Raw genomic sequence first — 19,903 nt, 5'->3', positions numbered from 1 at the left:
CAACAGTTCATTTTGGGGACCATTCAAAAGTTACAACTTTGAATGTTATGACCTTTAGAGCATCCCCATGATCACTTGATCAAAATTCAGGTGCTTGGCAACTGATTCATATTTATGACAGATACTGTGTCCCAAGGTCATGTGTTCACACATTGCGACCTTCCGACAAGCGAAGTCAATGGGGAAGCCAGATTTCACTTAACAACCATCTTACTAATGTAATAACTGCAGTGATTCACTTAACAATGGTGGCAAGGAAGGTCGTAAAATGGGGCAAAACTCACGTAACAAATGTTAATAATACTGTACATAAAACTAAGGATATTATATGGTAGTTTGCACATCCCATTATGTCTCTTGAAATATCTTGCCATAGATTCTTCATTAATCCCTGTAACTTCCCAACTTGGTGTTAGCCAGAGTATATTCTAAGGCAGGGGTGTCAAACTCACGGTGTCACGGTGTCGTCACATGACGTATCGGGACTTTTTTCCTCTTTGCTAAACCGGGCGGGGGTGGGACCAGCACGTGACGCATCTGGCCCCTGTTCTAAGGTATCTTGAACGTTGACATCTCTACAGTATATCCTTTCCTTCTTTCTTTGATCTTCATTGAATCAATAACAATCCCTCCAGTGTCATCCTTTAGCATGCCAGTTCCAGGTGGAAACTTCCAAGTTTGGAGATCTTTTGTAAGACTTTCCCTGTTTTTCTATGTCTGTTTCCATGTTCAATATCTTTATGGATGTTGTAACACCGCTACTTGTCTCAGCTCTCTGAAATTTAGTGGGAGAATTTGTTTCACATCTTGCTTGCTGATGTTGCCAATTTCAGATTGGACATAAAACCTAGCAACCTCCTTTTCTTTGCATCATTGGTTGGAGCATAAATTTGAATGGTTGATATATGCAGGGGCATCAAACTCAATTTCATTGAGGGCTGCATCAGGGCTGTGGTTGACCTCGGGGGGAGGCGGGGGGGAGACTGGGTGGGCATGGCCAGCTTGACACCACTCCCCAAACTTCTGGCATGTTTCCTCTTTGCATCAGATAAACCATGCCAAAGCCCCTTACATTTTCCAGGACAACCCCGCAGGCCAGATCTGACCACATTGCGGGCCGAATTCAGCCCGGAGGCCTTGAGTTTGACACCCTGTATTAAAGAGTTGTTTGTAAAGGTGATTTATATTATCCAGTGGTTGACTGTGTTGGACTGAAGTACTGCCTTTGCTACATTTTTCCTTACTATGCAAATATCACTATTCCCTTTTTGTGTTCTGAGTAGTAAATAGTATGATATCACGAGTGAAAATATCCAGTTCCAATCCATTTGAATTTATTGATGCCTAAAAAGTCAATATATAACTGATTCATTTTATCTTTCACTATGTTGAGGTTTCCCTTGTTCATGCTTCTTACATTTCATCTTCCCGTTGCTATTCTCTCTCTGCACTTTGGATGTTTTTCCTTCTGCAAGGCAACTGATCAGCAGCAACTCAATGTCCCGAAGGCCTTAATTTAGCCACATCAAAAACAGCATTACTTACTCCGAGGTCTTCAGTTCTTCCTCATCTTTAGTGCCACCTGATCTGAGGGGCCCCTTCATCTGGCATTATATTGGCAGGATTTAATATTTTCTATCCATATGGTTTTCTTAGGGGGAAAAAAAATACAGGAATGGTTTAAATTGCTTCTCCTGTGCAAAATGAAATAATGCATTTGCTATTGTCCACTACAATTATCATCCACCCACCACTAACCTCTGACCAATATAGGAGCATGCTTGCTTTAGCTGGGCGCTCAGAATGACTTTGACCTCTTGAGTGACTCTCCTTGGAGTATATTTCTGGTGCCAGGAACATCCCCACCACCATGATGAAGGAGCATAGCAGGCTTCTGGAAATTATGGTTGGTCACACAGCCAGGTGTTTAAACTGGATTTGGCATTTTTGTCTACCTATCAAGTCCTTTCCAAGAACTTGGGTTAGGCAGATATTGTTTAATATTATTAAACGTATTGTCACAGGATGTCAGCTGTTCTAAGTGAAGCTGCCTTTTGCAACTGACTGCTGGTGATTTTGTCAGTGGCAATAGTGTTCAAGTGGTGCTCCAGATCTCAGTGGACTTGATTTGTAACTGCCACATGTCACTAAATGTCCAGGATCTCCTACACTTAGCACAGTCTACGTTGACTTGGATGATATGGGAGGGACACTTTTCATCCGGCTCCTCTGATGAGACCTATCCAGTATGGTTGAAATGGTCTTTTTTTTTTTAAAGTCTTGTTCCTTTTAGATATAACTCAAGGTGGAAAATATACCTTTTGTGTCTAAGGAAGGCCTCCCTTAAACACAAACGGTGACTGGGTGACTTTGGGCTAGTCACTCTTAGCACAACCACCTCACAGAGTTGTTGTGGGGAAAATGGGAGACAAGAATATTAGGTATGTCGGCCACTTTGAGTTATATCTAAAAAGAGTGAGATAAAATAATGGTTTCTTAGCCAGCACCTTAACTACTACACTAAACTAGATTGCCAGGAGGTACATTCAAATGTTTGTGACCTTGTTCTAAAAAAAGGGGTACATTTAGAAACATACATAAATGTAATCATTAATTTTTTTAAAAATCAGAAATATTTTCCTTGTATTTTCCTTTAATAGCAAATTCTTTTGCAAACTGTTGCTTTGCTACTAATAGGGTTACTCATTAGTCTATGGAGTTTACTTTAGCAAAGTGAAATAGCTCAACACTGACATCTTGTGGGAGATAAAATGTGGTACAGCACAGCTTCTTTTCCTCTAATAATCAAACTTTTGCATATAATCCTCAATTATCTGAACTATATTAGTTCCCATTCTCTAAATATTTTTGTTATGTAGTTAACTATATTTAACTATTGGCATAGATTCTTTCTTTGCTGATCCTGGCCCTTAATAATGACAGATGGTTTTTCAATCCAAGTTATAATTATCCTTTAGGCATGCACTGTCCAACCTTAAGTTTATACCATCTTATCAATTCCTACAGTTACGATCAGGCAATACTATTTCTTAAATTATGCATTATGGATATAAAATAAGCCTGACTTAAATAGATTTCCTAACCTTCCATAATCAAAAAGCAGATTAACAACTTCTAAGCAGTTTACAAAACTAACAGTCCCAGCCACATAAGATATTTATAGTAAGTTATATTCAGTTATATTCAAGGGAATATAATAAAACTTCTTATGGTGCTTATGTCCAGGGGTGGGATTCAAATTTTTTAACAACCGGTTCTGTGGGCATGGCTTAGTTAGTGGGTGTGGCTTTGTGGTCATGTGACTGGCTGGGTGTGGCCAACTCAACATCACTCACATCGAGGCACGCATCTCCTCGCCTGGCCTCTCGTGACTGTGGGGATGCTGCAACAGTCATAAGTGTGAAAAACGGCCATAAGTCACTTTTTTCAGTGCCATTGTAACTTTGAATGGTCACTCCACACAAGCAAAGTACCAGCAAAGGAGGGGGGAAAAACTCCAGAGAAGTTCCAGAGACAGGAAGTCTAGTCCTGCCAAGAATGTAATAAGGGTTAACGGAGAGGCAGTTTCCGTAAGCAACACCAGAATGTTTCCTTCCTGGCTTCCTTACAGGATTAGGACAGTAATTTCTTCCAACAACCAGTTCTCCAAACTGCTTAGAATGTTAACAACCGGTTCTAGCAAATAGGTGCAAACCTGTAGAATCCCACCCCTGCTTATGTCCATATGAAGATGAACAGTTGAGTATGTTTCTGCACTATAGTGATATTAGCAATGCTCTTATTTTCTGAATACTTGGTCACTCAACCCAATTTTTAAAACAATCTTTCCAATGATTTCTCTGTGAGGTTGCAAAATTCTTTGCAAGAACTCAGATATTTCTACCTTATGCTGGTCCAACACCATCATAAAAATTTGATTGGCTTTACCGGATCATTCCTGATCATCTATATAGTATTTAATTATGACTTTGGGTCATTTTTAACCCAATGTAACTCACTAGGATCTTATTGTGCAGAAAAGTGGGGAGGGAGATAGTTCTAGTGGTTAAGGTGCTGGCCTAGAAACCAGGAGGCTGTGAGTTCTAGTCCTACCTTAGACATGAAAGCCAGCTGGGTGACCTTGGGCCAGTTACTTTTTCTCAGCCCAACCCACCTCACAGGGTTGTTGGTGTGGAGAAAGTAAGAGAAGGAATGAATTAAGTATGTTTGATGCCTTGATTTACTTATAAAGTGATAAAGATGGGATAAAAATTAAAAATTAATCAAATACACAAACGCACAGCCTTGCTCCTGAATGAAAGGTTAGAAATCTTAAAAACCAAGCAAATAAACCACAATATCGTGCTCAACAACCAGCATTTTCTTTGATCTGAAAAGATCTAATTTGCATAAATTAATGCCATTATCTTGCCAAGCACTCAGTAAACTTATGTGGGACTGTTAAGAAAACTGGAATATTACTTAAACTGCCTATTGAATGGGATTAAAATATATATACATTGATCTCATGAGAACTGTTGAAAAGGTATTGGATATAGAAACACTGAAGTAGCATAATTAGCCAAAAAGTGGAATTTACACTACAGGTGCAATGATTTTTAAAAATTTATGTTTAAAAAACACTGAAAAGAATGGAAGAGGTGAAAAATCAGAGAATGCTGATAAATACGTGGGATTAGTAATTCAGACTTGCTTTAAAAATGTAAGTATTTCAAGCAGTATCTAGTATTATTTATGTTCAAATTCCAAAGCAATCAGTGAGTCTGAATAAAATCTTATTTTAGCATATCTAATTAAATGTACACATACGCACGCACACACACAAAGTTGAGAATGAAGGCAAAGAAAACATGCTGGTGCAATATGTGGAGATATCTATGTGGAGAGGAACAGCGTATCTTTTTGCAAAATATTTCTTTCCGGAACAAATCTCAAACAACAAACAAGCTGAATAAATTCCATGATCTAATTCTATTTAAATTTGATTGAAAATGAGGAAATAAAACTATAAAAATACAGAACGGTTTATCCTAAAGTGTAGCTACACTATTAGTAAGCATTACCAATGAACATCAGTTGATGGTTTCTCTTTAATCTTCAGACTGAGTTAACTCCAATATTTTTAGAGCAAAACATTGTAAACATTATCTTAAGAACATTAATATACAGAGGAATATACATTCTCTAAACCATCTCTGCCAGTTTTAATATCTCTGAATCAGGTTATTTCCAGATTATGATGTACAACTTCCCAATGATTATTTACATGAGGACATGATTTTTTTCAGTTTTCATTTCGATATATTCTCTATTTGAACCAAGGCTTCCTTCTCATGAGCTTCAATTTCCTTAAGCAATTGTTCTTTTTCCTTGAAATAATCCCGGAACCATTGAATGTGTTCTACTTTTTGTTTCACACTTAAGTAGGGATTTTTGGAAAGTCCACATGCTACAAGTTCCATGAAGTGGCGAATTGGTCCTTCTTTAGGGAAGTCTGCCAAATGCTTATCCAGAAATATATGTTCATAAAATTCAGCATCATCTTCAAGTCCTGACAAAGGAAAAGATACAATCACTGTCAAAACACTTCAATTTACAACCTCCCTGAGCAGATTGCAGTATCTTACCTTATAATTGGCAAATGATTTGCAAACATTAATCCCTATGGTCATCTAAGCCAATATTCTCATTGATATCTTGAGCTTTAAAAAGCCACTTTGATAATTATTTGTTTTTAAAACTAATGCAAGTGTTTTTATAAATTCAATACATTGTTCAGTTGACTAAGTGGAATGAAACGTTTTATGCATCCTTTTCTGCTATCTGGATGTCCCAAAAAGACATTTAAATTTTTGACTCTATTAAAAGGATTTTTAAAAAATCAAATTGATAAACAGGAGAGCAAATTATTTATTCATATTTATCAAACTTATATACAGTGGTACCTCAGTACTCATCGTTAATTGGTTCTGGGAGGCATAATGACTACCAAAACCAATGAGTACTGAACAAATTTTTTCCATAAGGAATAACGTAGTGTATCAAAAGACAGCTGACACCAATAAGTTCTAGCTCGCGTGTTGAGTATCAAACAAACAATGAGTACAGGGACAAAATTTTCATGTCAAAATGCATTGAGTACCAAATTTGATGAGTTTCAAAGCAATTGAGTACCTAAGTACCACTGTGCTGCCCATCCTGTAGTTCCAGGTAACTCTTGATTAAGATGTATCTGAGAGGACCACATACATTATCTTTTTCACTTATCAAATGAAAATATGTCCTATTTTCTTCATTCAAATATTTGAAGTAGCGTTTAATTCTCATTTTGAGGATATAAAGTAAAAAGGACCTCTTCGTCTTCCCAGAGACTATCATAGAAAAAGGTGATGGTAATTCAGAATTGGTTTGTTAATTTATTTAAACAAAATAAAATAAAAAATAACTATGTTTGAAACCTGTCAAAAGTAAATCTCAAAAACAATATGCAAATTCTGAAAATGACTTACCCATCTTTTGTACAATATAACTATAGTATACTATACTATACTATACAATATATGATAATATAAACATTTGTTTCAGCTCCCTACAAATCCAACTCCCAAAAACCTCTATCCCCAATTTTCACTGAGCCTCTGAACCAAGCTCAAAGCCCTTTTAGGATACTCACCAACTTCATTGTTAATTGGGAACTCCCAAAGTTTTCCCTCCTTTGTCCACTGTATCATCTCCTCAAAACCATTCTGTGGTGAAACGTTGGACGCAATGGTTTTGGCAAATTCCAGATCCCAAATTGTTGGTATTGCTACTGTGTCTAAATCGTCAAATGCATTAAAAAAAACCCATCAAAACAAGTAACAGTTTAGTAATCCAAGTTATCCATAGAAATGCTATTCAATGGAATTGACATGTGTGTGTGTGTGTGTGTGTGTGAATTCTCAAGATTGTTAGCATTGTCAAAAGAACAGCCAATTTCAAAATTCCAAAATTTTGGCTGCTTTTTACTATTGGCACTGCAATAAAAGCTAATTTAGTATCAACATTATGAATGGACAACATGAAACACATAAAATGTTAAAGAGTTGTGATATTTATGTACTTACTTACCAAGCACATCTAAATTAAAGTAACCAAAATATCTTTACAATCCCCAAGGTATGTCACAACTTTTGAGCACCGCTAATTATTTGGAAATTGAAAGTTAAAAAATTTGACATGCTATAACAGCATAGCACAGCTCAATAAAAGGACAACTGTTTTCATATCAATTTCTGTTCTAAATTTTCTTTATGAATTTGCCTGCTTTATTAGCTTCAAAACTGACTAAATACATATTTCAATTTTAAAAATAATTATTATTTGAAAATATGTTTAAAAATGTTATATAGCATGAAGAGTACTATGCGGATAAGTACTCCTTGACGTTATTTGAACTAGCAGAAAAAGTGAGAGAAATTATAATTTTATTTCCCTGTGTTTCCAGTCGGAAATGAAATATAAAAAAAACGGGAGGAATTTTCTCTAGCTTCCCTATAAAGGAATGTGTTCCTTAAAACAAATGTAGTTACAGGTGATCCTTGACTTACAACCACAACCGAGTCAGAAATTTTGGTCGCTAAACAATGTGGTTGTAAAGCCAGATGTCACATGATTGCATTGCTTACCAATCAACATCTCTTCTTTTCCTGTTATGGTTGTTAGGGGTTAGGGTCAACTTTCCCCACTCCCCTATCTCCCTCCCCAATTTTGTGCCTTTCTGGCTACCCCACATTCTGCTTGTGGAAAGGCAAGCCTCAGCACATGGGGCGTGCAAACAAATGCTGGCACTTGTAGAGAATGAATGAATGCTAGTGGGCAAGTGAAGGCTGTTGCTTGCTGAAATTTGCTGCCACAGAAGACAGAGCTCAGGGTGGCCAAAGGGGAAGAGATGGGTGGTGGGGTTTTTTTTGGGGGGATTGCAGTGTCCCTGTGGCTGTAAATATGAGTGGGCTACCAAAGCACTTGAATTTTGATCACATGATCACCGGGGGCTGCAATGGCCATAATTTCAGACATGGGTTGTGAGTCCATTCTTTCAGCACTGTCGCAAATGTTGAACTGTCACTGAATGAATGATTGTCTATAAAATGCCTATAAGAATATTCTTTCCAAATCCCATTCAAACCTAAAAGGCAATGCGGGTAGTCCTCAACTTATGGCCACAACTGAGACCCAAATGTCTGTTGCTAAGTGAAACATTTGTTAAGTGAGTTCTGCCCCATTGTATGACTTTTCTTGCCACAGTTGTTAAGCGAATCACTGCTGCTGGTAAATTGGAAGCATGGTTGTTAAGTGAATCCAGTTTCTCATTGGCTTTGCTAGTGAGAAGGTTGCAATAGATCCCAGGAAACTGCAACCGTCACAAATATGACTCAGTTGCCAAGTATTTGAATTTTGATGGGGGATGCTGTGATGGTCATAAGTATGAAAAATGATCATAAGTCACTTTTTTCAGTGATGATGTAACTTTGAACGGTCACTAAATGGACTGCTGTAAGTTGAGGACTCTCTGTACCTGCCTCTAGTTCCTCATTAGTGGGAACCTAGGATGCTGCTTTAGATTAAGTCAGGTTATTGAACTATCTGGCTGCGTACAACCACTGAAAGCAGCTTCTCCAACCTGGAATCCTTTAATGCAAGGGTGTCAACCTCAAGGCTCAGGGCCCGGATCTGGCCCACTGGGTGCTTAGATCTGGACTGCGGGGCCACCCTGGAAACAGAGAAGGACTGGCCCGTGGTACCTCTCCCAGCAAAAACAGAACTGTTCCAGCCGAAAACAGAGTTTGCGAAGGCTGCACATGCCCCCCGAGCTCTGTTTTCACTGGCAGCGGGTTGCAGGAGGCCATCACAGCCGAAAACGGAGCTCCACAGCCCGTTTTCCCTGGCAAAGCACTTGGGCCACCACAGGCATCCCCCGACATGAGTGAAGTCATGCCCCCCCAAGATCTAACACAATCCTGATGCGGCCTCAATAAAATCAAGTTTAACACCGCTGCTTTAATGCATTAGCCTGTAGACACTGCAAGGCATGAATTCTGGGAATTATAGAATTGTCAGTCCAATGGATCTAGAGGGCATCAAACTGGACAAAACTGGTTTCGGCATTCAAATGGGATTTTAAAAAAAACATCTTATCTAGAAATGCCAGGAATTAAAAACAAACGTTTTGTATGTGAAACCTGCATTCAATTACTACAGTGAAACCTCTCCTCTGATTGAGAGCCAAATGTCTGCATTTAACATAATTTTCAACACTTCTATGCAAACAGCAGATAAAATTCTCTAAGTTTTTATTGATTTACACTGTCTTGAGTATCTGGTTCCAAATTGTCCCTTGCTATTGAGCAATTAGCCTCTTCTCCAAATACACATAGGAAGTTTCTATAACATGGTTTGTAGCATGTTCAAGACTAATGCATTGAGCATAGAATAAGACGTGTTTTATTACACTCAAATTATCTTCATGGTATGATTATAGTAACTATTTTGTGACTAACCTGTTTTGTGTGCGCCCTCTGATTTAGGAGTGAAAATCTGTAGCCTTTCTCCAGAATAGAGATTCCTAAAAATATATATACATTAAAAATTCTGCTTTTGCTATTAAATTTAAAGGATCCAATATGAATAATTCTAAACTCTGTCATAAATAGTTTGAAATCTTAAACATACTCCTTTGATTTGTTTTTAAACAATCATTGCCCACATATTTTTCAAGCATGTAACAATGAAGAAAATATTCATAAATGACACACACATACACCTAAATTAAATTAATTTATAGATTTATTTGGCCACGCAACTTGTCAAAATGTAACTCTAGGTAGCGTATAATCATAGAATTAGTTTCCCATAGACACGGGAAAAAAAACAGCACAACAACAAAAGCAAATCACATAATTGGGGCATAACCACATATGATCAGACTCCCATAATATCTTGAGGAAATATTGAGGTCTTAAAAGACTTCTTGAAAGCCAACCAGGCTAGGTGGACAGTTGAATCATAAGGAGAGACCGTTCCACAAGGCAGTTATTGCAGCCAAGTACCATGCCTCCTAGATTCCAACAGATGGCACTGTTTCAGAGAAATGGCCTGATAAGGAATGCTCATGGTCACGTGTTGGCTGGGATGTGAACATATGAATTTTTCAATATGAAGACAACGTTGCGTGAATGATTTTCAGCAAAGGTAAGATAGACTACATGGTCCAAAAAGGAGCGTGGATCTAAAAATGAACATATCAAAGAGCAATATACTGAATTTAACAGGGAAATGGACTGGAAGGCTGAATCAACCTGGAGCTTGCTAAGAATCAAACTGCCGAATTGCAGGCAGCCGGCAGTCAGCAGAAGTAGCCTACAGTTAGATTTTACATACCTGCCAGACTTAATCTATTTCATTAAGCCTGATTTTTATGTCATATTAAAAATGTGACAAGTCTAATCTTCTGTACCACATCACAGTAAGGGGTGGGTGGGGGGGGTGTCATAAGGAGAAAGAATGTGGCATGCTTCAACACAGCAACATTTGGCCATCCTTGCACAGGTAGTCCTTGACTTACAACCACAATTGAACACAAAATTTCTGTGGCTAAGCCAGGCAATTGTTAAGCAAGTTGTGCCTCGTTTTGTGACTTTTTGCCATAGTTTTTAAGTGAATCACTGCAGTCATTAAGTGAATCTGGCTTCCCCCATTGACTTTGCTTATCAGGAAACCAGATGGGAAGGTTACAAATGGTAATCACATGACCCTGGACAGAGCAATATCATCAATGCATGGCAATTATTGCCAAGCACCTGAATTTTGAGCATGTGACCGTATGGATGCTATAACAGTCGTATGTGTGGAAAAACGGTCATAAGTAACTTTTTTGGGTGCTATTGTAACTTCAAATGGTCACTAAATGAATAGGATTACCTGTAATGATGTATAAATTCAGGATTTTAAAGAGATACATGCAGAAAATCATCAAGTAAAGTACCTTTTAATTCTACTGATTTCATTAATATGTGCCATATTGCCATCTTCATCTTCATCACATTCAATTTGACTGGATGCTCGAAAGGCTTTTTGTTTAATAGGTTTTCTTCTAATTTTCATGCTTGCCATAATTTTGCTAAAATTAAAAACATTAGCATGTAAATATTAGCATGTACTGAAGGATGTACAGTACAGAATTTTTGTTCTTGTTTGCTATTCTGGTGCAATAAAGAAAAGAAACATAAATATATGAAAATGTAAAGAAAAATTCAATTGTGTGGATGTTCTGAAATCTTTTTTTTTTTTTTTTTGTTTCCTTCCATCTTCCCCTATTTTTTTTTAATCTAATGTTTCACAGACCAGAAACCTAGCAGCAATGACTGTATTTTCTGTGTTTGAATTATGGTAATGGGAACCTAATAAACCAAAGAACAGTGCTAAGAATGCTTTTAAATAAACAAATAAACTCCGTACCCATCACCTTTACACAATTTACAAAATAATACAATTTGGTCTAGCCTTCTCCGGAAGATCAGCCGGAACAAGGCTATCTTCCCTATTTTCTTAGAATTCAGTTGGCATATATTGACAATGGTCAGTGGTAACGTCTTCCCAAGCATTAGGGTGGTAACAGAAAGTGCTCTGTTTAACCTTGCATCATTTGTAAGTAGTAGACTGAAAAATGAGTGAAGGTAGTTACTGATGCCAGACCACAAAGAATTCTGTAAGTCAGTACTGTTAGGGATAACATTGTTTATCCTAACTGGTTTGGGTAAAAATAATAAATAAGTTATCATGGTTTGTTGGTTAAAGTGTGTGTAACTTTAACTACAAGAATGTAATTAAGGGTGTGGTTGTAAAAGCACCATAAAAGAAGCAAGTCAATTGCAGCTCTCTCTCTCTGGCTTAATGATCCCTAATTACTGGATGGATTGATGACTGCGTTTTTCCTTACTGGAACGGAGGAGAGAAAGGAGTGTTGATTTCTCAACGGAGAGAAGAGATAATACCGACAGATTTATTGTAAGTGAACTGACATTGACTATTCAACACGGACTTTGCAAATTGAGTATAACCCAACTGGACTGACTAAAATGATACATGACTAATGGACCGTTTATTTTGACTATGCTATAATTCCTAATGGAATAAACTATATTTTTGATAGCACAAGCGTATCTGTTTTTTACTGCGTGTTAACTAAAATACAAACTTATCTCACACATTTACCTGTCTGCCTATCTGAGTACGCTACACATTCTGTTTAGTTTGTTTTCCTTAACACTCATTGGGGAATTCAGGCTTAACAAGTACAAGCACCTTAACTAGATTTGGCTGCTGAAGAGCAGAGAAGTTCTATTTAAGGAAGTAATGAATATGCACTTGACCGCTAACCTAGAGGATAGGCAAACGATGCTGTTAGCAAAACTCCCAGAGTGTTTCCAAAGGAAGCATAAGTATCAGTTTTCCAGTATACAAACCTATGGATGGTAGAACAGGAACCTGGAAGCATACTTGAAGAGACATGCAATTTAACCACATTCCCAGATGAGATCCTTATATTGGGTTTTAAATAAATAAGAAAGCAATGTCGTTTAACCATAATCTTCATATTGACTATACACTCCGTCAGCTGACCTGGGGGCTCTATCTAATATTCTCAAATACCTGCTTTGAAATGTTAAGAGCATTATTGCGTATTAACAACATATTGATGACATCTTATTCCATAAAACTCAATATATATTGCCTCTTCCTGTAGGTATTAAAAGGTCTTATCAGCACAAGGATCCCCTCAAAAAAACCACATATCAAGCTATTTAACCTTTAGCTATTCAACCGTTAGCCTTCCTAATTTGTATATTTCAGAAACATTGGGTCTATGATCTTCCATAATTTTTAGCCAACTGGTCTAGGAATGCTGAGACTATAGCCCTACACATCTGGAAAGCACCACATTGAAGAAAGCTGCTTTATTTTCTTGAGTTGTTTTAAAGGAGGCGTGCTTGTCTGCATTGACTGCAGCCTTCTAGCTCAGCCTAGAAATCTGTAGGACAATAGCATGGAGAAGATGAAATTAAAAGAAAATTGGCAAACTTAAGGCACTAAGTTTTAATTGCAGAAACCGTTAGTATGCAAGACTGAATATTTTCATTACCGACAGGCAGTATAATGAACAAGCCAGTTATACTGATTTGGTAAAAACACCAGTTTATTTCATCCATACAGCGGCCAGCCCTGATTTTTTTCTTCAAAATCACTCTTAATAGAAAGAGCAAGCAGTCTAGAATGCATTCTTTGTCCCTCTAAGCAACATGTTACTATTGTTGCTGTGTTTTTGTGAGCCATCTGAGCTGGAATTAAACAAGATCTGTATTATGCCTTTTCAATTAATTATTATGCCAGGGCACAGTGGGATAAAAAAATGTTATGAACATATACAAAATTAGTGTCTGAGTGCCATGCCATCCTTTAAATATCAACCTTAAAGATCTGGGATACTGAAGGTGTATCTTGGCGCTAAATTTTATTATTTATAATAAAGTTTAAACCTTTAATGTATTTTGTGATATTACGCCATAATTTCCAATGAGAGAATACTTGTTCCACCGCCAAATTCTATACTGTTATAATTTCAATTCAGCAAATATTTAGCGTTTCCTATGTTTACAAAAGAAAATGATGGTGAAGATTTTATAAAGCAGAGATACCCACCGATTATCTTATATCACTGCAAAAACAGAAAGGCTTAGCTGTAATTTACTGGCAGAAAACCAAAGAAATGCAAGACTATATTCAGTTATACAGGGATACATTTATTCATTTCTTCTTGAGAAAAAAAATTTCTGAAAGATCTGTGTGTGAAGTATTTTGTTTTATACGCTAGGTATTTAAATCAGAATATATATTAACCTAACTACTGTTTAATTCAACAAGGGATTATTTAATTGAAACATAATACAGGTTACTATTAATAGACAGACATTAAATTGAAGAACTAAATGTCTGGAAAGGATGTGCAAAATTTGTAAGTCTGAGGATCAGGAACAAATGTGGAAGGCAACTATGTGATCCCAGGAAGCCTGACAGGAGCTGTAAAGAGTGGCTATATTTGTCCTTCATGAGCTCCAAAGCACCTTTTGAAGACTGAATCTGAAATGCTGGACAGGCCAAATATCCTCCAGCTTCAGGCTTATGGTAATTTGGTTTTGTGTAAGTTGTTCTGGAAGAAGCTAGCTGGTTCTGGAAGAAGCTGGTTCTTCTTCTAAGCTGGCACTTTGATGGATTCAGCAGGTTTAGTATGAATGCATTTTATAAACTTCACTAATTAATCTCTCAGTTAAGCTTGGTAACATCAAAACCATTTCTAGCCAATATTGAGGGAAAAAATCCATAATATATTAATGCAAATATTTCGAAGCGCTTGTTGCTGTATATTTGATTTTACACTCTTTTGTGGAACTTACCAAAGAAGACAGAAGCAGAAAAATGAAAAAATTAAGAAATACAGAAATGAAAAGATTGGCTAAGACTGCTTTAAAGCTTCTGACTCCAAATCCAAATTTGCATTTTTAAAAGAAGGCAGATACAGTGGAACCTCGGGTTGCGAACACTTCTGTTTGTGACCAAATCGGGTGACGGCCAGAATTTTTGGCAAAGTTTTGTTTCTGGTCATGAACACATCTTCAGGTGGTGACCAGACACAGCTGCAGCGATTTTCCCTGTCCCAGCGATTTCACCCTTTTTGTCCGTGCATGCGCAGACGGTCGTGCTTCCGGTCATGACCAAATCAGGTTGCAACCATAGTCCTGGAACGGATTATGGTTGCGAGCTGAGGTTCCACTTTAAAAGCAAATTATTACTATTTGTCTCTTTTCAATGTGACAGACATATTATGGGAATAGAATTATAGCTACAAACCTTAGGTCAGCCAATTTGTGAGCATTCATTTCTTCCTTGTGCTTTTTTACCAAATGCAAAAGTTCGGAAGTTGTCTTTTGTTTATCGAAAGGGAGTGAAGATGCAACAGCAGAGGCTGCTGCCTCCAATTCTGGAACATGTTGGTTGCTGAAAAAGGAAATCCAAAATATAAATGCTCATTTTACATTCTTTGTTGTCCATATTTTGCTAACCTTCTGAGAACAGGCAGAAAATTAACAATGAATACAGTAGAAGAAAGCATCATCCATTTTTTTTTTCAAATGGTCACACAGTACTAGCAATGTACAATTGACAGACAGCTTCAAGGACCTTTCTCTCTCTTATTCTTTCCAAGTTAGCTCGTGACATCCCTTCAAATAGGGAACTGTTCTCAGTAAAGCAGGACATATGTCCACTTGATTCTTTATTAGTTATGGAGAGGAAACATTTTCCAGGCCTTAATTTTTCCATTGAAAAATAGTTTCATAAATGTAATAATCTAGGTTACTAATGGTTACATTATACCAATTGTATAATTCAGTATTAGACAACTTTAACATTTCAATTACTGTTTTTTAGGTAATAACCCCGCGCAAATATTTTAAATTATTCACTCTTTTTATCAGAAAAATTTCCATTTCAAACTGACCATTTTCCTATTCAAATCCCCTTAATTTGCATAGGAAATTTTCCAGTTCCTTTTTTTCCCTTGGGAAATTTGAATAACTATTAATAAGACCAAATCTTTGTTCTCAGGAAAGTTTGTTCTGAAAAATGAATCAAACTCAAATATATGATTTTTAAAAAAAATACTTAACCCAGTCCTCTTATGATTGATCAACATCAGGCAGGCTCCAAATAATGTATTTCTAAAACTGCAAAGTACTAACAGGAGCACTAACAGGATATAACAAGTATTCCAGTTATCTTCTAAGAAAAAAACCTACACATTTGTACAAAAAGATCTATCAATAATGTTTACATGCATCTTTGCATATCCTATGTAACCTGAAGTACTCAAACTACTGTACTCCATATATTGCTAGATTCTAGCTCTCATCAATTGTAAAGCAACAGCATCTGGAGGACTTCAGATGTTATCCAGAAAACTGAAGGAGTTTTAATCTATTTTCTTCTACCCTATAATATTTCAATATCCTAGTTCATCTCATGTGCACCAGGAATAACTCTTTCTGCATAGCTAGCTAATCAAAGTTCTCTAGTGCATGGGTCGCCAACCTTTTGGACCTCAGGGACCACCAAACTCATAATTTTAAATCCCAGGGACCACTAACCGGTTCTGTGGGCATGGCCTAATTTGTGGGTGTGGCTTGATGGTCATGTGACTGGCTGGGCATGGCTTGTATGTAAATATTATAAACATTTATATAAATATTGAATTTTTTATAAAAAAAGAGCAACTTTTACCCAAAATCAGGCAAATTTGCTTGCCGTGAGTCTGCACTGAATAATAGAAACTTCAATCCTAAGGGAGGTTTGGCTGTGCTTAAAAGCAGAGCCGAAGATCTAAAGACTAGCTAGAAAGCAAGAAATCCAACCATTTCCTGCTTCCTAGCTAATCTAAATCTCCCGGCACAACAGAACAGATGATGGTCGGAAAAAGGAAAAATAGCAACTTAGCAGGCAAGTTTGCCAGGTAAGGAGTGAGTGGGCGGGGAGGGTTCCCGCGGGCCATGTGGGCTGAGCAGCCTTGTGTTTCTGCGCAGCCTGGATTAATTGCTTTGGGGGAGGGGAGCTCTGGGGGTGAGATTTCTCTGAGGCCCACCAAAATTTTCTCACGGCCCACTGGTTGGCGACCACTGCTCTAGTGGATGATCCATGATTCACAATGAAAAGGCAGAAGCCAGGACAACAGAACAAGCAAGCAGGAAGGAAAGACCAGCTGGTGCTTAGAATGAAAGGAAAAAACAAAAAGTGATGTGAGAAACATTAATGCAAGGAAAAGAAACCTGGGATTGTTGAGGAACCCACATAAGGCTTTAGCTGTGGTACTGCAGAACTGCGGTAATAAACCCCAGAAACAGCAACAGGTATCCTGGTAAAGAGCCAGTTTGGTCTAGAGGTGAAGGCACCAGGCTAGACACCAGAAGACTGTGGGTTCTAGTCTCTCTGTAGCATGAAAACCAGCTGGGTGACCTTGGACCAGTCACTCTCTGCCAGCCCAACTCACCTCACAGGATTGTTGTTTTGGGGAAAAAGGAGGAAGGAGTGCCACTTATATTTACTGCCTTGAGTCATTTATAAAAACAATAAAGATGGGATACAAATAAATAAACATAAAATAAATAGGATTGTTTGTTCCTGGCAACTGGTTGGGTTTTTTTCTTTGTTCCTTGCCACCTCAATTTGACAGAACAATTTAAGGAGAGAACTATTGGGGACATATCCAGAGCCCACAGGTTTTGAATCCTTCATTGAGAATGACTCCACACAAAATCAGAATAAAGAGTTTGAAGAATTTTTTCCTTATTTTCACAACACAATGAATAAAGCTGGTCATTTCGGAATCAGACAGAATACATACCAAGTGTCCTTTTGGCTCTTTATTATTTTTCTTTTAAATACACCATTTATTTATTTATCATATTCCCTGCCCCTTTTTGGTATGTATCTCTTTAAAAAACCACAGTATTTGTAGACAAACAATATGAAAATATGCTTATAGCTTTACCTTTTTTCATCTTCTTCCAACAATCTGCTTTTGGCATTCTCCATAATCTTCTTCTTTGTACTTAGTTCTATTTTCATTCCATGGATTAATTGTAGCAAATTTTTCTTTGCTTGTACTTCTGTTTTCTGCTCCTGATCTGGTGAAACACTTGTATTGGTGCAGTTGACTTGCTCATCTTCGTTAGTGCAGAAGGCAGGGGTAGTGCTAAAGAACTTGTGTGCTTTGCTAGGAAAGATGTAGAAAGCACAGACTAATTATACAAACTGATTTTTAAGATTTTTACAACTTAAAATATTGTAAGAGATTATTATGAGATCATGGAACTATGTGCAACAAGGCTCAGATATATAATACATCTAAATATTTAATGTTTTATGGCCAGTTAATTGCAGGGTGGTTTTTTTTAATGTCAAAGTACCCTAATGTTAAAACATACAAAATGTGCCTTATTTCACAAAGCTGCATGTATAGTAAACTCCACCAAATTTACCCTTAATGTTTACATTTAAAAAATGCAATTCCAGGAAAAATATATGCAATATAAACATTGTTAGCATCATTTAATAATCATGCCTTTCTTTTGGCGTTTTTCTATTATTTATTCAATTTGTATGGCTACTCATCTCAAACAAGTGATGCTGGATGGCAATCATAAAATTAGTTAAAATCCAAACTATGCTTGTAATACCACCAAAAAAATGAAATACATACAGCAGCCAAGAAAATGTGATCATCCATAGATGTTAAAAGAATCACAAAATGGGCTCCTTCACATACTTGGGATTTCAGGCTAGGGCTTCAATGCCTTAGTAAATATTTTTCTGGAGAAGAATCATATCTTACACTGATTTTGAACAAAAAATAAAACAGATGCTATTTTGCATATAAAATTGATTAGAAACAATCTTGTACGGGTTAGAGTTTACGGAATGGGGGCTATCAGATGAGAAAATCCCAGAGATGACATTGGAGGTGGAATTAGGGATGTGTTTGACAGAGACAAGAAGGCATTCCCAAATTCCCACAATATGAATTTTGAAGAAAGAGAATTGGGCTGGATATATTGAAGCACACTGCAGTGTTTTGTTTAAGGGGGTTGCCATAAAGAAGAGTCAAGTTGTTCTCCAAAGGATCTGAGGGAAGGAGAAGAAACAGTAGGTGGAAACTAATCAAGGAGAGTAGCAACTTAGAACTAAGGAGACATTTCCTGACAGTTAGAATAATCAATCAGTGGAATGACTTGCTTTCAGAAGTTGTGAATGCTCCAACTCTGGAAGTTTTTAAGAAGAGATTGTCTGAAATGGTATAGGTTTTCCTGCCTGAGCAGGGGGTTGGACTAGAAGATCTCCAAGGTCCCTTCCAACTCTGTTCTGTTATTGTAATCATGTGTAAAACTACTGTTGCTGAATCAGAGCCCGTGTTCACCCAGTACATTAACACTAATCTCATTATAGAATTAGTCGAATTTGTAGCAACCACAACCAAACCTCATAATCTTTCCTGAACTCAACCCAAAACTTCCTGAGCGAGCTGAAATTAATATAAAAAAGGCATTTTATCTCTCTCCCAACCTACCACTTGCGCATGACTCGTCAAAGTACATTTGGAAAAAGAATGATGCAAAGAGGCAACTTCCCCCTTGCAAACCGCACCAAACTTGATTGCAGGAAATACGACTTAAGCAACATAGTGGTCAATGTCTGGAATACTCTACCTGACTCTGTGATTTCTTCCCCAAACCCCAAAAACTTTAACCTTAGACTGTCTACTATTGACCTCACCCCTTTCCTAAGAGATCTGTAGGGGGCGTGCATAAGTGCACCAACATGCCTACTGTCCCTGTCCTATTGTTTTTTATTTTTCTTATATGTATCCATTTCATGTATTCATAACTATGTTTATACTTATAACTATTATCTTGTAAGCAATTGACAAATTAAAAAAAAAGAATATTCAATAGCCTTTGAAAGGGGGCATCGAACACCGACACTCTTACGGGGGGAAAGCCCGCTTCTTCTCTCCCAAGTACCTGTGCAAGGCCACCCCCACGTCCTCTCTTGGAGCCCCGAAGCGAACCACGGCACAGAGCCTCCCGGGGACCCTGGCGCTTCTCCGCCACATTATCCCAGACGCCGCAAGGAGTCACGCTCAATCTGTCCGTACCACGAAGTGCTTCCGCCACAAAGTTCCGACAAGGTCCCCCCCCATCAGTCCGTCCGGAACGCAAGCACCCGAACATTGGTTCCG

At 37.5% G+C, this 19,903-nt stretch overlaps 1 protein-coding gene across 1 annotated transcript; it reads right to left on the bottom strand.

The window, feature by feature from the left end:
- Window positions 1–4,616: 4,616 nt before the first annotated feature.
- Window positions 4,617–19,855, bottom strand: MRPS31 (mitochondrial ribosomal protein S31). The gene is made up of 7 exons (XM_026668590.2): window positions 19,686–19,855; window positions 17,657–17,881; window positions 14,965–15,111; window positions 11,045–11,179; window positions 9,561–9,625; window positions 6,695–6,838; window positions 4,617–5,572 (listed from the first exon to the last, which is right to left on the bottom strand). The coding sequence occupies exons 1-7, from the start codon at window positions 19,775–19,777 to the stop codon at window positions 5,313–5,315; spliced, it is 1,068 nt and encodes a 355-aa protein (XP_026524375.1). The 5' UTR covers window positions 19,778–19,855; the 3' UTR covers window positions 4,617–5,312.
- Window positions 19,856–19,903: the final 48 nt, after the last annotated feature.

Source organism: Notechis scutatus, chromosome 1 (assembly GCF_049901735.1).
Source record: "Notechis scutatus isolate UNSWTSFEM ecotype Mainland chromosome 1, rNotScu1.2, whole genome shotgun sequence".
Taxonomy (NCBI): Eukaryota; Metazoa; Chordata; class Lepidosauria; order Squamata; family Elapidae; genus Notechis; species Notechis scutatus.
This window is presented reverse-complemented; position numbering and strand designations above follow the sequence as displayed.